The sequence below is a fragment of the Theobroma umbraticum genome, unplaced genomic scaffold (genome assembly GCF_002168275.2).
Source record: "Theobroma umbraticum cultivar Fairchild unplaced genomic scaffold, ASM216827v3 scaffold_4.1, whole genome shotgun sequence".
Taxonomy (NCBI): Eukaryota; Viridiplantae; Streptophyta; class Magnoliopsida; order Malvales; family Malvaceae; genus Theobroma; species Theobroma umbraticum.
Genome location: NW_018397258.1, coordinates 7,216,727 through 7,234,868, shown reverse-complemented (window position 1 = coordinate 7,234,868; position 18,142 = coordinate 7,216,727). Strand labels below are relative to the sequence as shown.

General features: G+C 35.1%; 4 protein-coding genes across 4 annotated transcripts in view; 1 reads left to right on the top strand and 3 right to left on the bottom strand.

Annotated features, from left to right (window-relative positions):
* LOC110413456 (transcription factor UNE12-like) overlaps window positions 1-2,395 on the bottom strand; it is a 5,098-nt gene extending 2,703 nt beyond the window's left edge. The window contains exons 1-2 of the mRNA XM_021424270.2: window positions 1,320-2,395; window positions 261-380 (exon numbers count right to left, since the gene is read on the bottom strand). Of these exons, the coding sequence (XP_021279945.1) occupies window positions 261-380; window positions 1,320-1,670 (471 nt within the window). The 5' untranslated portion in view covers window positions 1,671-2,395. The remainder of the gene's footprint in view (window positions 1-260; window positions 381-1,319) is intronic.
* Window positions 2,396-5,416: 3,021 nt separating this feature from the next.
* Window positions 5,417-10,344, top strand: LOC110413704 (tryptophan synthase alpha chain). The gene is made up of 9 exons (XM_021424628.2): window positions 5,417-6,091; window positions 6,793-6,939; window positions 7,015-7,080; window positions 7,636-7,744; window positions 8,584-8,660; window positions 9,208-9,285; window positions 9,461-9,538; window positions 9,908-9,967; window positions 10,063-10,344. Exons 1-9 carry the CDS (start codon window positions 5,750-5,752, stop codon window positions 10,195-10,197), a joined length of 1,092 nt encoding a protein of 363 aa, XP_021280303.1. The 5' UTR covers window positions 5,417-5,749; the 3' UTR covers window positions 10,198-10,344.
* Window positions 10,345-12,107: 1,763 nt separating this feature from the next.
* LOC110413535 (splicing factor U2af small subunit B-like) lies at window positions 12,108-13,434 on the bottom strand. Its single transcript, XM_021424383.2, has one exon. It carries the CDS (start codon window positions 13,058-13,060, stop codon window positions 12,221-12,223), a length of 840 nt encoding a protein of 279 aa, XP_021280058.1. The 5' UTR covers window positions 13,061-13,434; the 3' UTR covers window positions 12,108-12,220.
* A 732-nt stretch (window positions 13,435-14,166) lies between these two features.
* On the bottom strand, window positions 14,167-17,554 carry LOC110413536 (V-type proton ATPase subunit F-like). The gene is made up of 5 exons (XM_021424384.2): window positions 17,425-17,554; window positions 17,238-17,317; window positions 16,477-16,558; window positions 15,530-15,612; window positions 14,167-14,610 (listed from the first exon to the last, which is right to left on the bottom strand). Exons 2-5 carry the CDS (start codon window positions 17,298-17,300, stop codon window positions 14,446-14,448), a joined length of 393 nt encoding a protein of 130 aa, XP_021280059.1. The 5' UTR covers window positions 17,301-17,317; window positions 17,425-17,554; the 3' UTR covers window positions 14,167-14,445.
* Window positions 17,555-18,142: the final 588 nt, after the last annotated feature.

Sequence of the window (18,142 nt, the reverse complement as noted above, 5' to 3'; positions counted from 1 at the left end):
ACCTTAGACATTGCAAATTAACCAAACAACAGAAATAGTATTTAAAACAATTTCATTAAAATTATCTATCAGATCAAATTAGTCACTCTTTAAAAGACATCCACTTAATGTTACAATTCTAGCCTTTTAACTTTTTCCTTGGCAAGGAACTAACTTAATCATGGCTAAGATTCTAAGCCAGAAACATCTGAATTACTGCCCTTCAATATATTCTGCCCTTCCCATGTTTGTAATGATTATTTATAATAAATTAAGCTTACCCGTTCAGCAATGCTGTGAGGATCTGTGGCCTGCCCTCGTCTAGCCCGCACCCTTGGACGCATTGCTGGTGGATGTGGTGCTGCAGCAACAGTTGCTTGCATTGGTTGGCCATGGAAAACCTGGAAAATTTTATAGGTCATATCACAAATGATAGAATTACAGAAAAAGATAGTACCAACAGAACTCTAATCTGATGTTGACAAATTTGGCAGCTAGGGGCATGAAACCTACTCAGGACCAGTTTCTCCTGGCAGATGGACCATTAAACCAAGAGCCAATCCCCAAATGCAAATAAGAAAAAGCATGACTTTAGTACAAATTAAGGAATCAACTAACAGTCATTTTAATGGCCGTTAAAGTGCAACATAAAGGAGATTTAGGGAATATTTTTGTTCTCACTGCTATGGCCCTAGGTTTCAAGTTTCAACCAGTTGTTCTGTAATCCTTGACAAGTAAAATCTTCATTTTTGGAGTAAAACTCTTTTTCATTTGATGATGCTGGTTTGTGGCTAATTAGCAGTTGAAGCAGACTCTTCTTTAATCGATTAATTCTACCCTGCAAATTAATTTTCGCCACTTGAAAAATCCTAGAAGGACCTTGATGTATTCTTTCCTTTGTCAAATACCAAAACTTGGCATCTCACAACCGTGACTCCCAACCCACCCCCCGCTCCAAAAATTGTCATGTTTTCCTTGTCTTCTCCGCTATTAGACAGAAACACACATGACAGAGCATCATGATAAAATCAAACAGATAAATCCGCTGTCACACCACATTAGACAATGCAAAACTTATAATAATCCAACAAGGACAAATAGATTGGCTCCATTTAGTGTAAAAGAAAAAAAAATTAAGTGACCAATAATTAAAAGAAATTCATCACTAGTTAGCACCATAGAAACAAGCTCCTTACTTAAGTTCCCAAAAGAAATTTCTCCACTAGTAAAGGTTTTATACTGTTTTTATCCTTTTCCTCCGTTCCTCGTGAGCCAAGCAAACACGAGCGAACCTTAAATAAATGAAAAATAAAAAAGAAATGATCAAATTATTATCTTACATTTTTTACAGAAGAAGCTCTGCCATCAACGACATCGTCACGAAAGCGCTTGCCACTACCGGAAGCTTCCTCGGGCTTCAAAAAGCCGCCTTTTCCTTGCTCCAAGCTCAACCCCAACGGAAAAACCTGTCCGTGAAACGCGCCGCCTCCCCCGCCGCCGATTGCAGCGAGATGTCCGGCTCCATCCCCGGAGCTAAGCTGCAACAACATCGGCGCTCCAGCGGCGGCAGCGGTTCCAGCCAAGCTACCGTCGGGGCCAGGCAAGCCCGTCTCAGTTGGCGCGAAGTTGGGGAGTCCGAGGATTTGCTCTAGGAAATCATCGGCGGGGGCCTCGTTGGGGTTATTGGCCATAAGAAAGTCAAAGAGATAGTAGTGCAAATTGAGTTGAAATGAGTCGAGGTGGCGAGTTAGGGCTATCAAAGAGCATCTACATGCAAAAAGGAAATGGCGAAAGAAAGTGAACCAAACAAAATAACACACAAAGAAATTTTTTTTTTCTTTTTAAGACAAACAAAGGTTTTTTCTTTCTAGGTTTTACTAGTATCTTCCTCTCCCAGTGAGATGTGAAAGTTCAGAGTTTCGGTTCTGTTCGTCTTTTGTTTCCTTTTTCTCCTTCAGCTCTAAGAGAGGGACGGAGGGAGAAGAGAGAGAGAGAGAGAGACACACACACACACAGCGGGGATGGAAAAAGGGGTGGCTTTTATCGTCGTTAAAAATGTTGCGCCTTTTTGTAAAAGGGGTTGAGTTTGTTCAAAATTACGTGGGAAACCCTTTTTTTTTTCTGTTTGCTTGGGTCCGCCCTTGTTTTTACATTTCTAGTTAGTGGTCTGAAAACGGCGTCGATTTTTATTGTACAAAACTCCTCCTCCGGCCAACAACCATGTGGCTTGTTTGTCCTTGTGCTTCCATACTTGCTTCCTTATCCACCACGTGTTAACGGTAACGCCTCCATTTCAAAGCAAACAAATCCGCAGGTAATCTTTCGACCGGGCAGCACCTGGAGCTGGAGCTGGAACTGGAACTGAGAGACTACACAACACAATCCTACTTAGATTTTACGTACATCTTCTTTAATCACACTATTGTGTCTTGCCGTCTATTATTCGAATGAAGATAGATTTCCTTTCTCCGTCTACATTTTGTCTTCCCCGGAGAAAGGCAGTCAATTCAAATATATTTGTTCTGATTTCTCTTACCATCATCTCTCTTAAATGCAGCTGCTACCAGTACATGATTTCTTTCTTTTTGTCATTTGGTTGGAAGGGGAAATGCGAAACCTAATTTGGTTATACTATATAGGCATAATATACAAAAGCACCCCTAAATTATTAAAAAAAAATTAAATAAATTTTTAAATTTTTATTACATTTAATTAAGTTTTTATTTTTTTATTTTGAATCAAATAAAATTTTATAATTAATAATTAATTTAATTAAAATATTACTTATATTCTATGTCATATGATACTGATATAATATGTTAAAATATTATAATTAATTCTGATGTGGTATGTTGATATATTATACTTGATGATGACATAATATATTAATTTGATATAATAATATGATTATGTGATATATTTTACTTTTCATACTAATGTCATATAGTGCCATGTAAATATAAAATGATAAGTAATATTTTTAGTAATAACAATTAATTAATTATTAATTATAAAAATTTATTTAATTTAAAATAAAAATATAAAAACTTAATTATATTAATAAAAAAATTATTTTAATATTTTAAAATAATTTAAAATTTTATTTGAGAATTATACGTATTATATACCTACTATTTTTTATTTTTTTAAACAAAGACCATCCCAATATAAGATGGGCCAGCTCGAGCCCATATACAACATGGGGTTGTCTGGAATTGGGCATAAGACATTTGATGGATGGTGTGGACACTAGAAACTTGGTGCACACAGCTCAAACCTGAAATTTTGAAGCCCTTCTACTTGCCGGCTCTAATTCCTAATAGCATTTGAAACGAGAACGATAAAAACTTTAAACATGTAATATTCTGAATAATGTACATAAAATATAAGTATAATAATTTTCAAAAGTTCGTGAAATATTTAAAAAAATTTTGAATAAATTTTTATTCTTTTATTATATACAATTTAGTCTATATATTTTTATTTTAAGTCAAAGTCCTTTCGACTAACTATTGATTAATTGTTATTAGTCAAAATATTACTTAACATTTTATATTTACATGGTGTTAACATGACAATAATGTATGAGGTGAAAAATGTTATGTGGTCCTATTAACACATCACATCATCATTTATTATTACATGTCAATATATTATATCAACATAATATGATATTAAATAACAAGTAAAATATAAAAAAAACTTAATACAATTTTAAAGTACACTTTAGTCCCTTTTGTTTCAAGATGCATGGTTAGGCCCTTCATTTTTCATTCCTATCAGTCACTAGTTATTTATAAATATTAAAATTCATAATTATTCTTAAATAATTGAAAATAAAAAAATAAAAAGAATGTCTCACCCTAATTTAATTAAATAATAATGAAAATAGTTTTTATTCAACATTTTCAAATTAAAAAATAAAATAGAGACAATGAAAAAAGAAAAATTAAAAAAATAATTATTTAAGGTTATTTTATTAACAATTCAAAAATATCATAATTTTGGAGTGAAAAAATTAAAAAATTAAGTAACAATATTCTAATTAAACGAGGTATAAATTTTTTGTATTTAGGGAGGTTTTCGTATTTTTAACCAACATGATCAATTTTAAAATTAACCAAGTTCTTGAGAGAACAATTTTAAAATTTAAAGCATTCGGAGGTGAAATATTATAAGATTTGATGTTGGTATAAATGGGGTTTTCGAAATTTAAAGGAACTAACAAGATTGACTTTAAGTATTTTTTTGTATACGTTATTTTTTTTTTAGACTTTAAGCATGTTTTCGTAGAAGTTATTTTAAGATTTATTCTACTCCCATCACTCAACATGTAAAAAGGGAATTATGTGAATAGTTTTGAAGATATAATGAAACCATCATCTAATTTCGTCTTTACACTTATAAAACCAAACCATTAAACACACTAAAAAATTACAAAGTTGTTTGATCTTAAAACTTATTTTCTATTATAAATAAATTATAAGAAATTTGAATATTCTTGATAAACGTGCAACTAAAAATATTTATGTCTTTTATGAATTTTCATTTAATACATAATATTTATCTTAATTTTATTTTTTTCACTCTTATTTGTTTTTTTTTTTGTGTGTTAAAATGGTTACAAGCAAATTCTACGTATAGATTTGTAAGAATCTTTTCATTAAAATTTCTCTGTATCTAAAAGACACCTTTACCTTTACATATTACAAAACATAATTTTTAGATAAAAATATTATTTCAATAATTATTTTTATAAAGATAACTATTTATAATATAAAATATAACATTTGAGTCACAAAATGAAAAAATAATTTTTCATAATTTTTAGACAGTGACGTTTTTCAATTGCCTCATAATTTTTATATCTAAAAATATTTTTCTAAATGTTACTCTATCAAAAGATATAATCTTCCACATAAAACATCACTTACAATTCATTAATTATAACTTTTCATATAAAAAAACATAATCTTTTAATTTGAAAATACACAATATTTGAGAGTTATTATTTTTGATAAAATTTTGTAATTATTGTCGGAAAATTCACTATATGGTGTAGGTGTCTTGCTCATAATGATTTTGAGTCTTAGTCATGGTGGTACGTGGAAATCGAAGCAGGTAGGGGTAGAGAAAGAACGAGAAGACAAAAGAAAAAACTAGTATTCTTATCAATACAACAAAAAGGTGACGAGAGGAAGGAGAAAATAGAAAAAAAAAAAAGAAAAATAATTAAAATATTATACCTAGATTAGGGGGTCTTTTAAGTATTTATAAAATTTTGATTTATAAAATTTATAGTATTTACACATAGTACCCTTAATTTTATATATTTTTATTCACATTTTAAATCATTATATATATATTTATGGAGAAATGAGTAGACAAGGGCGAATTTGTGATATTTTGTTGCGATCCACTGTTTTCTATATCTGGGATTAGAGGATGAAACAATGTATCAATTGCCTTTGCCATCAAGTACCCCTAAGGTGCAGTTAACTTCATCTCATCCAATAAATATTCCGTTTAGCTTAATATGTCCACCACATCGACTCAACGTGCTCTTTCATCTTGTTTTTTTTGGGGGTTTTAGCAACGAACTTCGGACTCTTAGAGGGTAAAATCTCTTGGTGTGGTTATGTAGTAGTTCTGGCACAACATGTTTTTTTAGGATAAATGAGGACTTAACGACTTTCCTTATGGAAAAACACAAACTCGATGAACCTCGCCGCCAACTCCAATTCAGAATTAGGGAAGTCTGATACATTGAATGGTAAAAAATTTGGGCACCCAGATTTGCTTAAAATGGAATAGGGGTGGTTGGCAGGTTATAAATAGGGATTATCGGAAGCCCATCACAGTACCCAAAGAGAAAAAACAAAAAAGAAAGAAAGGCAAAACCTCTCTCACCCCACCCACTGTAATGGCAATTGCTCCGAAATCAACAGCCGGCTTTCTCCACTTAAAGAAGCTCAATATCCCTTCTCCATCTCGTCTTTCCTCAGGCAAGGCCTTTGTTTCAACCAAGAGATTCGATCCAATGGCTACTTTAACCACTGCTCGAACTCTTGGCCTTGCTGACACTTTCTCTAAATTGAAAACACAAGGCAAAGTAAGCATTCTGTGACCCTTTTTCTCCTTTATGTTTGTGTTTTTTTTTTATACTCTAAATTGGGTAGAAGAAATAGATTTAGATTTATTATGAGAGAAATTTTCAAACTTTATATTCAAATGGGTGTTTTTTGTATGTGATATATGCGGTTACATTAATGGAATCGTAGGCTTGTTAAGATAACACGCCTGGTTGATGCAATTGTTCTGATTATTTGTTGCGTTGTAATATTTTTATGGCTTGTATTAGTAAGGTAGCCTGAGAATAGAATCATTCAGTGAGTTTTGGTTGACTTAACCATGTTGAGCTACGTTTTCCACTTTGACTCCTGTCAACTTTTGGGTAGTGTGCTTGCAGAGCTCAAATAGTTTTCGTCAATTAGGATTATTTATAAACGTCCTTTGTCTTACTAGACTGGTTTGAGATTCAGGATAGAAGAGGTGGCTGCTTGATGATGTAAATTTTGTACTTGAAAGGATAAAACACCTTAGTTATTGCCAATTATAAACTACTATCATGTCGAGAATGGATCTTTATTCACATCGGATGCCTCTTATGAAGTTCTCCTAGAATGGAACTACTATTCTTGTAAAATTTATTGAAAATCTTATGATAATGTCAACAACCTAGGCTTGACCAAGAGGTTTGGGGCCTAAGGTTATCTTTCTAGTGCTGTCTAACAAGCTTGCCTCTTTCTGAAGGTTGCTTTAATCCCATACATCACAGCTGGTGATCCTGATCTTCCAACAACAGTTGAGGCACTTAAGGTGCTTGACTTATGTGGCGCAGACATAATTGAACTAGGCGTACCATATTCTGATCCTCTAGCTGATGGTCCTGTAATCCAGGTCTGTTAAAACAGTGTGGTCTTTCTATTTATTGTTTATTTTCAAATCTCTTAGTGATGTTTTCTTTATGTTTAGGCTGCGGCTACGCGTTCTTTGGCAAGAGGAACCAACTTCAATGCTATTCTTTCAATGTTGAAGGAGGTAAAACTCGTGCCGAGTGCCATGGCATCTGTCTATCAACAAATGAAAAAATAGAAGGACCTCTTTTAAATGCACTTTTCACTCACATCTACCCTCTTAGCAAAACCAACAGTAATGTTTGTTAGTTGTTAAAGCATGGAATTGTTGATGTCAATGCAACCACTGTTTTTCTCAGGGTAAATGAGTGTTGTAACTGTTTTCTTGCACAAAAGCTTGTTTATTTATGTATTCATCTCTGACTGGAACCAAAAAACATTTTGATTCATGAGTAATGTTGGTTATTGGTACTTTGCTCATTTCACGTATGCTAATGATTTAGAACTTTGAGCTTGCTGCCCTTTCAATGACGAGAACCTATTTAAGACCTTTCATCATCATTAAGATCCTTGATTTTTCTTACTTTCTTTTGAACGAGGGAATTTGTTACATACATGCATCTAGGTGTAAGTAACTACAGAAACAAAAATTTTGCAGTATAACTATTTGTGACTTCATTCACTGTTTTCTTCCTAAATCAGGGGTCATATTCTAATTATGTACTTGTAATATGTACAGGTGGTTCCAGAGTTATCTTGTCCAATTGCTTTATTTACATATTACAACCCAATTCTCAAGCGCGGGGTGGAGAAGTTTATGTCCACTGTAAAGGATGTAGGCATACATGGTAATCGACTTGTCATGCTTTACTTTATCTTGAATTTTTGTACCATTCTACTCTGGTCCATGGCTTGAGTCAATCTACATATGTGAAGTATAGGTTTTTCTTAATTATGCTTTATTCTATGTGTCTTTGGGTGTGAAGACTCTCCCTGACTCTCTTTCTCTTCTGTTTCTGTCTTTCTAATGCTATTTATATTTCAAACTCCACTTGGAGGCCTTTTAACTCCTTATTCCTGGATATAAGTGTCATATTGCCACTGATCAACTATACAAGTACTTGTTATATACCTGGCAGTGCCTATAGAATATTTGAAGGTCAGTTGTACTACAATTAGTAGAATATTTAGTAATATTGCTGGGATTATTCTTGACCCTTTAGTTTTATGTTTCTTGGTCACCTCATTGATAGTCAGCATCCTATAGAGGGTCGAAAGTTTTTCTTGTTTTCTACATGCTATGATGAATGAAACAGCATGTTGTACATTAATTAGGTTGTTGACTAGTTCCCTTGCTCAGTCTGCATATATATATATATATATTCCTTGCTAGCTATAGTCGATATGTCTAATGTGAGCTAAATAAACCTGCAAATATCCATGTTTCTTTTTTAAATTGTTAGGCCTCAATAAGATAAAGAAAATCGAAATTTGGTGTTGCTTGTGCTGGCTTTGTTTTAATTTCACAATTCTCTTATATAATCCAATATATAGGCCTTATATCTATCACTTAAAGTTTGTTTTTTTCTGGAAATCCATAGATTGAATGTTTTTGAGTCTTACTTCCTTCAAGAATCCCTACATCTAAATAATGTTGTTACCTCAATAATTCCAAAAATATTTTCAGGGCTTGTGATTCCAGATGTTCCTTTGGAGGAGTCTGAAATTTTGAGAAGAGAAGCTCTCAGAAACAAGATCGAATTGGTGCGTTCCTCTATAAGAATGTTTTTTCCCCTTTAACTTCTCAGCAATCTCAATTAGGTTTTACCACCATGGTATGCTTGGTCAAATACTTTAAATTAACGCAATAGAGTGGGTTCTGTAAAATCTTTTATTTGTTAGTTACTTATATGAGATATTTCATGAAATCATTTGCATAGTAACTTACAAACTCCTCATCAATCTCCAAAATAAACTTTCCTCACATTATCAGAATAAACACTTCTAGTCTGGAAATGTAAGAAACCTGGTGAAAATTAACTAAGTCAGGGGAAAGATGAAATTGTTTTTGCTTTCTATGGTTCATATACGTAACTTTAAAGCCGGCTTTACTACCAATCATTGTGAATATTGCAGTATTGGATATCAGAAGGCAACATTAGGAATCAATTAGCTATCAGATTTCAACTCATTTATTTTTCCAACCTTAATGTGTTGTTTTCTAACATTTAGATGTCACAAGCAATGCTTTTCTTTTCTGCATAAATGCATATAGTCAGGATAATAAGGCTTCTCTGCTTTTGTGGTAAAGGTACTGCTTACAACACCGACTACTCCGATAGACCGAATGAAAGCTATTGTCGAAGCATCAGAAGGATTCGTGTATCTTGTATGATCCTCTTCAAAGTTGATGACTCTTTTATCATGTTATTTTCTTTTGTTACTGTGTTTAACTCTAATGTTTTATCAGGTGTTTTATGTTAAATTTTATGACAAACTGAGATTGAATTCTGATAAGGTATAAACAACAATTCTGATTTCTTCTTATCTGCTGGAAATTTCAGGTGAGCTCAACCGGAGTTACTGGTGCCCGTGCGTCTGTAAGTGATCGGGTTCAGACTCTTATTGGAGAAATTAAAGAGGTTTGTCCTGACAACCAGATTTCCTATATCACTAATTAGCTTGCCAGTCCAAGTGGTGTATATGTTTTTAATCATTCTGGACTAATCTTTGATATATAATTGAATTGAGCTGTTTCTTTTAAGAAACTTTTAAGGAGATCTGGTTCTTTCATATTTTTGCATGATGATTTACTTCCATTGAATTTCTCAAGATTGCAATTACAAGCCAGTTCATCTTACATAAATTCTGAAGACATGAGGTATTTGGTGATCATTGTGTTTCATTTACTAAAGTGCTTGGACATAATTGTAAAAGAATTGTAAGTCAAGGTAATTACAGATCGATGATGCGAGTACTTGCACCTGATGCTTTTAACTTTGCTATGACAGGCAACAACCAAGCCTGTTGCGGTAGGGTTTGGCATATCAAAACCTGAGCATGTGAAGCAGGTTGGCCTTTAGACGATCCAACTTGATGCGTATATATAACCAATGCTTCTGCCTCCATCTGGATATTTATTTCTTGCATTAATATATCGTAACAGGTAGCAGGATGGGGAGCGGATGGTGTGATTGTTGGCAGTGCCATGGTGAAGCTGCTGGGTGAAGCAGAGTCTCCCGAGGAAGGATTGAAGGCGCTAGAAACTTTTACCAAATCTTTGAAATCAGCACTTGCTTGACTATTTGAATGGAATTAAGTCAGACATGTCACATTTTATTCTTAATTATGGTTTTCGTTGGAAAATATGTTGAACCTTTGTTTTGAAAGTATAGATATTCATTTTATATAAATTATAATTGATGAATTAAATTTAACATTTGGATTATCGTAGTTTCGTCAATCCTAAAGGAAGCTACTTCACTTCTGAACAAGTTATCACCTGCTGATTGATGTATTTAAATATTTGATTCATTAATTAATATATAATTTTTTATTTAAAAAATAAAATTAATTTTTTTTTCAATTTGAAAAAAATACTACCACCGGCCTATGAACAACACTTCATACTGGGTTTCTTATTAACATTGGGTTATATACTTGTATCCTATGATCCCAAAATGAGCATAACAAAAGGGAAAAGGAAAGAATAGATAAAGTTCAACCATTCCTCCTCTGTTAAACTACATTTCTCTACCTTGAAGGCAAATGGATACAAAAAACAATAGCCTAGCTTTTCGGGCAAAAATCAATGCAAAAAAAATAGTAAACAACTTCTATCATAAACCATCGAGAGTTAGATGCAACACTTATCTTTTAACTGTCAAAAGCTACATTCTAAATTATTTACTGGTCATGGACAAATTATGAAGAAGAGTTTTTACACAGTAGCAACGATCTGCAGCATAATGCTTGGGTAAGAATTTTTTGCACGACAGACATGTACTCAAAAACAAGCATAATAATTCAATCAGTGTTTGCTTCAAATAAGGATATGAATCATAGTCTCAAGCAATAAATTGAAAAGCCATCCCATTGAATCTTGCGAAGGTGAAGGACGATCGAGGGAGAGACTACATGAGAGGAAACAAACAGAAAAAAAACTGCAATTTCCACAGAGAGTCTCCTTGTAAATGGTCAAAACAAAGGAGAGTTTCCCATAAAATAATTTATACAGGAGTGGTGCAGGCAACCGGTGGTATAATTCATTATCTTCTAGGAAAATTTCGACAAATAACAATGGTTTAGAATTTTGCCTAAGAAGGTCTCTTCCCTGGATACTCCAGTCGCAATAACTAAATTCACAGCAACACACATTCATAAAATGAAACAAATGAATAGCAGTAGCAGTGAGCGGGAGCAAACACACTGGCAGCCCTTCCCCACCAAAGGCAGCCTAACATATTTGAACAGTAAAACAATCACGGCTGAGGCAGATTTGCAAGTTAAAATGCGTAAAGCAATGCGTGTATTTATAATTGTTAATTAATAAAAGCTATAATTGGCAAAGGACAAAAACTCTTTGAAAGGCAGTAGCAGCGAGAGCGAGCAAGCAGAGCTTTGCCCTTCCCAGCGAAAAGCACTGATCAGCCTCAGGCAGATTTACAAGTAGAACATAAACGAAAGCTTAAGAATCCAACTAAAAAAGAGGATTAATATAACGAAGTTATTAGAAAATAATAGAGGAGGAGGAATGAAAACCTCACTAGGCAAGCAGAGCTTTGCTCTTCCCCGCCAAAAGCACCATCAGCCTCAGGCAGATTTACAGGTAGAACATAAACGAAAGCTTAAGAATCCAACTAAAAAAGAGGATTAATATAACGAAGTTATTAGAAAATAATAGAAGAGGAGGAATGAAAACCTCACTAAGCAAGCAGAGCTTGGCTCTTCCCCGCCAAAAGCACCGATCAGCCTCAGGCAGATTTACAAGTAGAACATAAAAGAAAGCTTAAGAATCCAACTAAAAAAGAGGATTAATATAAGGAAATTATTAGAAAATAATAAAGGAGGAGGAATGAGAACCTCACTAATCCAAAGCTATGAAACTGTAACCAACAACTAAAAGAAAAGAAAACTATGTATTCAAAAGAGACACTAGTACTACCTTTTAAAACTAACACTACCAGAAAAAGACCATTCTAGTCGCTCAAATCAAGACTAAAGTTCAATCCAAGTTGCAGAAGCATAATTAAAACATGATCTGAATCGAGCAAACAGTAATGATTGCCAAAAAGCAAAATGAAAATGTAGATAAAAAGCTCTTCTTACACCTTCTCTTCCCTCTCTCGATTCCACTGTTCAATCCTGGCTCTCCGCTCCTCGCTCCCTTCTCTAGCAGGAGGTGCAGGACTTCTGCTTCGCCTAGGACTCCCATGCTTTCTCCTACTAGCGCTGTCCCTGTCGTGCCTATCAGGTCTTCGCCCATTTCTATCGCGATAATCAACACGGTCACGGTCACGGTCCCGGTCCCTAAACTCCTTATCACGCCTGTGCCGTGGACTGGCGCTCCTGCTCCTGCTCCGACTCCCTCTGAACCTGCGGTACCTTCCAAACAGCTTCCTTCTTAGCTCCCTCCCAATTACCTTGACATGCATAAAATTACAGTAACCCCCGCGGTTACAGTTATTCTCCTCGAATTGCCGACAAGTGGCCTCGCGAAAATCAGTGACTGGGGAGAAATCCGCAATGATAGGCCGACCGGAGTAGAACCTTCCTTGAAGTGCCTGGAGGGCGGCTGCAGCCTGGTCCTCCTCCCTGAACTGTACATACACGTTTCCAATCATGTGGTCAGCGAGGTTGTCACAGACGTTGAGGCTCTCGATCTCACCGAACTTGCTGAGCTCCTCGAAGATGTCCTCGTAGAAGTCCTCAAAGTGCTCCTGGATCTTGCGGGGGTCGATAGGCTGGCCCTGGGGGTCCACTCCGGGGGTGATCATGTCCGGGCGCTGGTACATGTTCGACAGCAGGAGAGTTGGAGAGATCGTCGGCCGGTTGTGGAGCCGTGAGCACCTGTCCCCGTGCCGGCACGCTCCAATCTTGAAATAGAAGGGACAATTCACGCGGTCCTTCTCGGTTCCGAAGATTGAGGCCAAGTGCTCCGCCATTGTCGCTGTTTACCTCTTTACTTGCTTACAGTTCCGGTGAATTAGGAACAACTACAAGTGCAGTGGATTTGTAAAATAAATAGGAGTATTTTTAATTAAAATCCCTAATCTAAATGAAGGAGAAAGCAACGAAAAAGAGGTCGGATTTGGAAGGGCTATTGTAGGGTTGGGGTACTCGAAACCCTAAATTTGGACTTGGAATAGAGGAAATGGAAAGAAGGGATTAGGGACTGAGGACAGCGGATTCGGGATTGGGGATTGGGTTTTTCATTTGCCTTTGGGCCTTGGGGATAGGGGAGGCTTCTGGACTTCTCGCTGATTATAATTTTTTTTTATTAATTTTTATTTTCGTCAGGTGCCACGAAACCTTGTGGAAGACTTGAGGGTTGTGGGTAGATGGTATATATTTACCAAGCAGCAGTAGCTGTAGAGGTAGTGCTGCTTGTGCCCTGAGCCTGCTTAGCAGCCTTGGTCAACGCCTTTGCGTTTTGCGGCCATGTTAAACGAGCTTAAAAAATCAAAATCCAGTGGTGGGGCCAAGGTTGGGTTAACCATCACATGCAGGCAGCGTCCGGAGCCAAGGGATCCCTATTCCCAATTGAGTCCACAATGGGCTTGTGGGCTTTGACGGAAAGGAGTTGCCATTGTTCTGCTAATTCATGCACTAAATCAGGAAAGTTTTGCAAAACCCCCCCACTCTATTCCTTCCTTCCTTCGTCTTCATCTTCCCCTAGAAGAAGATGACTCCTAATTTCATGCTTTGAAAATCAAACAACAAATTTTCAGGTTGGCTAGGCTTATCAAATAGTCTCGCCCTCCCAACATATAATTTTTTTTCCTTTTAAATAATTGAAAATTTTCATTCATCCAAAGCAGGTACGATAGCCTGCTACAGGCCTGTAACAGCACTACAAGATCCTGTGCTTAAACGACTAAAACAACGAGTTACAACTATTTAATGGGCAACTACATCCACTTAGCTTGGCTTCTCCATTCCACATGAATAAAATTTTTCTTTCGACCAATCTTCCAACCTCCAACCCCCATCCGGCCGCTCTCCAATTTCCCGTGCCCTATTTACAAAAACAAAAACAAAGGGAAAGACATTTCTACCAAACTATATCATTACGTTAACAAGTAGGCTTCCAACAACTGTTGCATGATGGACGCCTCCCAACTCCAAAAGTTTCTTCAAACATCGTTTATTCAATTCAAAACGCCATCAAAGCATATCTCCAAATAAAAGCTGCACATTCTAACTTATAGAAACTAGCAAGAGAACCATTAGCAACTCTCTGAAAAGAATAATGGAAGTCATGATATACAATTAATGGAGGAAATAAAACAAATGATAACATAGTGACGGCTCAAGTGTATATCTGCATTTAACGCCTCCCAGATGCCACTGATTCTGTGGAGAAGAGGTATTTAACTCGTGAAAGAACAGAATCATGTGCAGGATCGTAGGGATGATCCTTGGATGGAATCTCCAAAATTGCAGGAACAGGCTTGTTGTAGCTATCCACCAGAAACCTTATCATATTTGCAACCTAAATTAAAAGGAAGGAGGGCCACAGCTTAATTTAGCATACTAAACTTGAGTTGAGAATGCAGTTCAAACAGAAATTCTATACTTGTGTCTGGATTGGTATCATTATAGATAAAACTACGAAAGATATAGATTCAGAAAACAAGATCTTTCGTTCCTCTAAGTACCTAATAGCCAACGCCAAAATAGGACAGCACCATCAAAGCAAAAGGGAAATTCATCAAAATTACGGAACCATCATGCAAGATGAGACAACCCATATTGCCATTTTCGACACTGGTGTTCACGATACTCTCAATGCACTGAAATAAATAGTAGGTTTGCAGAAAACTATAGTAGTAATTTTCTGTTCATTCCTAAACTGTATCAATTTGATTGGTTTCTGATTGAGCAGCAAATGATCAATAAACAACATTTCCACATAAAATGACATAATAGGGAAAGTATGGAGTAGACTCATTGTTGTCACCAAGAAGTTTAGGTGCTCACCAAATTTCACACAGGGATTTTATCAAATGGCAGATTTTGTATTTGATCAAATCTCATCATCAGTATTACTGGTATTTGGTGGTTATTGATCACGTCATTTAAAGCAAAGCCATGAAAGGTTAGAACATATAATCACTCAAATAAAGCACTTTATTAAAGAATCTAGTATGCGGGTCTAAGAGCTGAAGGCAATTTATATTCACACTTCAAAGATAAGTGGCCAACAGTTACTTCTAAAGAGCAGTATGAGTGTGACTTGATGATGATGGAAGTAAGAGATGTTACATGATCTGTACTTGTTAGAATTTCATAGCTCTCCTCAGCCACACATTTTTAACTTTTCTGTGCATAACACAGCTTAGCTTAACAAACAGATAGCTATTTGCAAAAAAGCTGATATTGTATGACAGAGTATGCAGCAAACAACTTACATATTGGCTAATCAGCACAACAGCAATATCCTCCCTTGCTATGAACTCTTTAAATGCATCTTCAATTTGTTTAACAGTGGTTTCTAAAAGGCAAAAACAAAAAGCATTCTATGAATGAAGGATTAAGATGCTAATGATATTCACTTTGATAGTGAAAATAACTATCTGATGTGATTTATTTGGAAAAGAAAAATAAAAAAAGAGAGCTAAACTGGAGTAAATTTAAAATGTGATATTTATTCCGATCTCAAATAGTTAAAAGGATTATGCTGTATCTTTTCTTTTCTACTTTCCCTCCCCTTTCTCTTGACAAATGGTTACTTCATTTTTCCTAGTTGACACAGAAACGATAAAAATGATATAATATGTAAAACAGGGAAATCTTCCCTTCGAGATACAGTCCATCTTTGTACTTCCCTAGGAATTATCAATTTTATCAGGCCAAATAACAATTATTTCAACAGGAAAAGGAGCGAAGACATGTGTTTCTCACTCCAATAAGAAAATTTAAAACCAAAGCCCTAAAAGTCCAGAAGGCAAAATGACTTGAAATCAGAAGTTGTAAGAACATTATTTAACTATTATCATAAGTAATAACAAATATGTAACAAAACATTTAGTTACATTGATCCAAAATAAGTAGCAAAAGGCATACTTTTAGTTTAAACATTCCTGAACAGCTTGTTTCCCATATTGAGTAACTTGATTGTGTTCTTTCACTCTTTCATTTGGCAGCACATAAACCACTGTCAAGCTGAACATAAGTTGCTAATTCAGATAACCTAAGGTGATTTAATGATAAATAACTGGTGAAACTCAGCATTCAATGAGCGAATACTGGATCGAAAAGCGACTGTAAAATGTTGACAAGAGTTTGATATAGACCACACTTCAAAAGCAAGCTTTTCAAATAGCAGTAATAAAACACAGAAAGTTCAAGAGCATACTTGAGTCCACAATAAGATAATTTGTCTTTCTCCGCAAGTCCACATTACCCACTCCAGCAAGCAGAAATCCAACCACCGTGTCCTAGCCCAACAAATTATAAATCAGAGAGGTCAAATCAAATGCATTGCAAATTGCAAGCAACGACATTAATTGCCATATTAACAACATTTGCAGCATTTTCTACTCATCAAATCATGCCTTAAACACCCTCTTATTCTTGCAATGGTCTATTAACAAAATGAGAAAACACGGTAATGACTAAATAAATAGGTTTTGGGGGAACTCAGAAAGCTGTCTGGCGATGAATAAACTTTTCCTGTAACACATACCACAATCATTCAGAAAAACACAACTCGATGCAAGTGTACCATTTAATGATCATTCATCATACAGCTAATCTGAATGATATCCACCTTTCAGGCTCATCAAAAGCACATAAAACTGAGTTTTCCATCGGCTAACACGGCATTAGTAGGTCCAAGCAACACGCATCAAACTTATAACAGTACTTTCTACCAGTTCACTCTGTAGACGCTTTAGTTAGTTATATTTAGCTAATTCATTCTTTTCAAAAAGGAAAATTACAACTAGATTATATAAACTTCTTACGTCTGATTGACATAAAATTCAGGCGATGTAGAGCTAATTCAAGAAGAACGACCGGGAAATCTATAGGGAAAAATGCACTAAAATTAAGTAAAAAGGCCTAAAAGAGCGGAGATCTGTGTACTGATTTAAGCGGCTCCATAGTTATACTCACCTCGTCGGCAATCATTGCAATAAGAGCTGAGTTGCTGGTGCGAATTTGAGCTCTGTTCGCCATCGGTAACGTTTTTTGAACTACAAAATCACAATAACCGAAAAAATCGCTTAAGGGCCCGTAATGATGGCTTACAATTTACGCTCCTGTTTTAGATTTTGAATCAATGTAAGACAAATAAATCTACCTTTCTCTGATGGATTGCCTGTTCCCACTTTCGGCGTTCGATTTGAAGGATCTACGGGAATTTGCAGAGGCTGATAGTAGACCAGAAACAAGCAGATGATACTGACACGTTGAATCGAAACGCTCTGGATTTTAGTAGAAATACATTCACATCACCATCAAAACGGCGACGCTTCTTCTCAACTCGAAATCCTCCCAGTCTTTGAGTTCCAATTACCGCTTTGTCCTCATTTTTTACTTTTAATCATAATTTTATATAAAGTTAATAGTTTTTAAAATAAATATTTTATTTTAAAAAAATAATTTTTACTACACACATAAATCCAGCAATTACTCTATATTAATATTTTTATTTGTTTGATAATATAGTAATATTAAAAAAATAATTTTATTTTTTATTAATTTTAAAAATTTTCATATTATATAAATTATAATTTTTTTATTTTTTTCTTATTAAAAAAAGCTTCCCCAAGTGCTGTCTGGGAGCATCGTTCGTGTGTTAGGAGCGTCGTTCATGTTCTCCCTAAAGAGCACAAATGGTGCTCCGTAAGGAGTTGTGGAGCACCGATCTTAGTGAATCTAGTACTCTTTAAGAAATTCAGTTAGATCTAAGCTAGATTCAACCACAGTGTAGTTGATTGAATAGAAAACATCATCAGTTGGTTTACAAAGATAAAAAATAAAAACATTTTTGATATTATAATTTAAATATTAATATT

Excerpts from the sequence above, each read along its gene's own strand:
- LOC110413535 (XM_021424383.2), bottom strand. The coding sequence starts at position 13,060 with ATGGCGGAGCACTTGGCCTCAATCTTCGGAACCGAGAAGGACCGCGTG.
- LOC110413704 (XM_021424628.2), top strand. The coding sequence starts at position 5,750 with ATGGTAAAAAATTTGGGCACCCAGATTTGCTTAAAATGGAATAGGGGT. Across the intron at positions 7,745-8,583 it reads AAAGGATGTAGGCATACATG|GGCTTGTGATTCCAGATGTT; the intron begins GTAATCGACTTG and ends AAATATTTTCAG. Across the intron at positions 9,286-9,460 it reads CAGAAGGATTCGTGTATCTT|GTGAGCTCAACCGGAGTTAC; the intron begins GTATGATCCTCT and ends TGGAAATTTCAG.
- LOC110413536 (XM_021424384.2), bottom strand. The coding sequence starts at position 17,300 with ATGGCGAACAGAGCTCAAATTCGCACCAGCAACTCAGCTCTTATTGCA. Across the intron at positions 16,559-17,237 it reads TTGCAATGATTGCCGACGAG|GACACGGTGGTTGGATTTCT; the intron begins GTGAGTATAACT and ends TTGTTGGGCTAG. Across the intron at positions 15,613-16,476 it reads TTATCTTATTGTGGACTCAA|AAACCACTGTTAAACAAATT; the intron begins GTATGCTCTTGA and ends TTTGCCTTTTAG.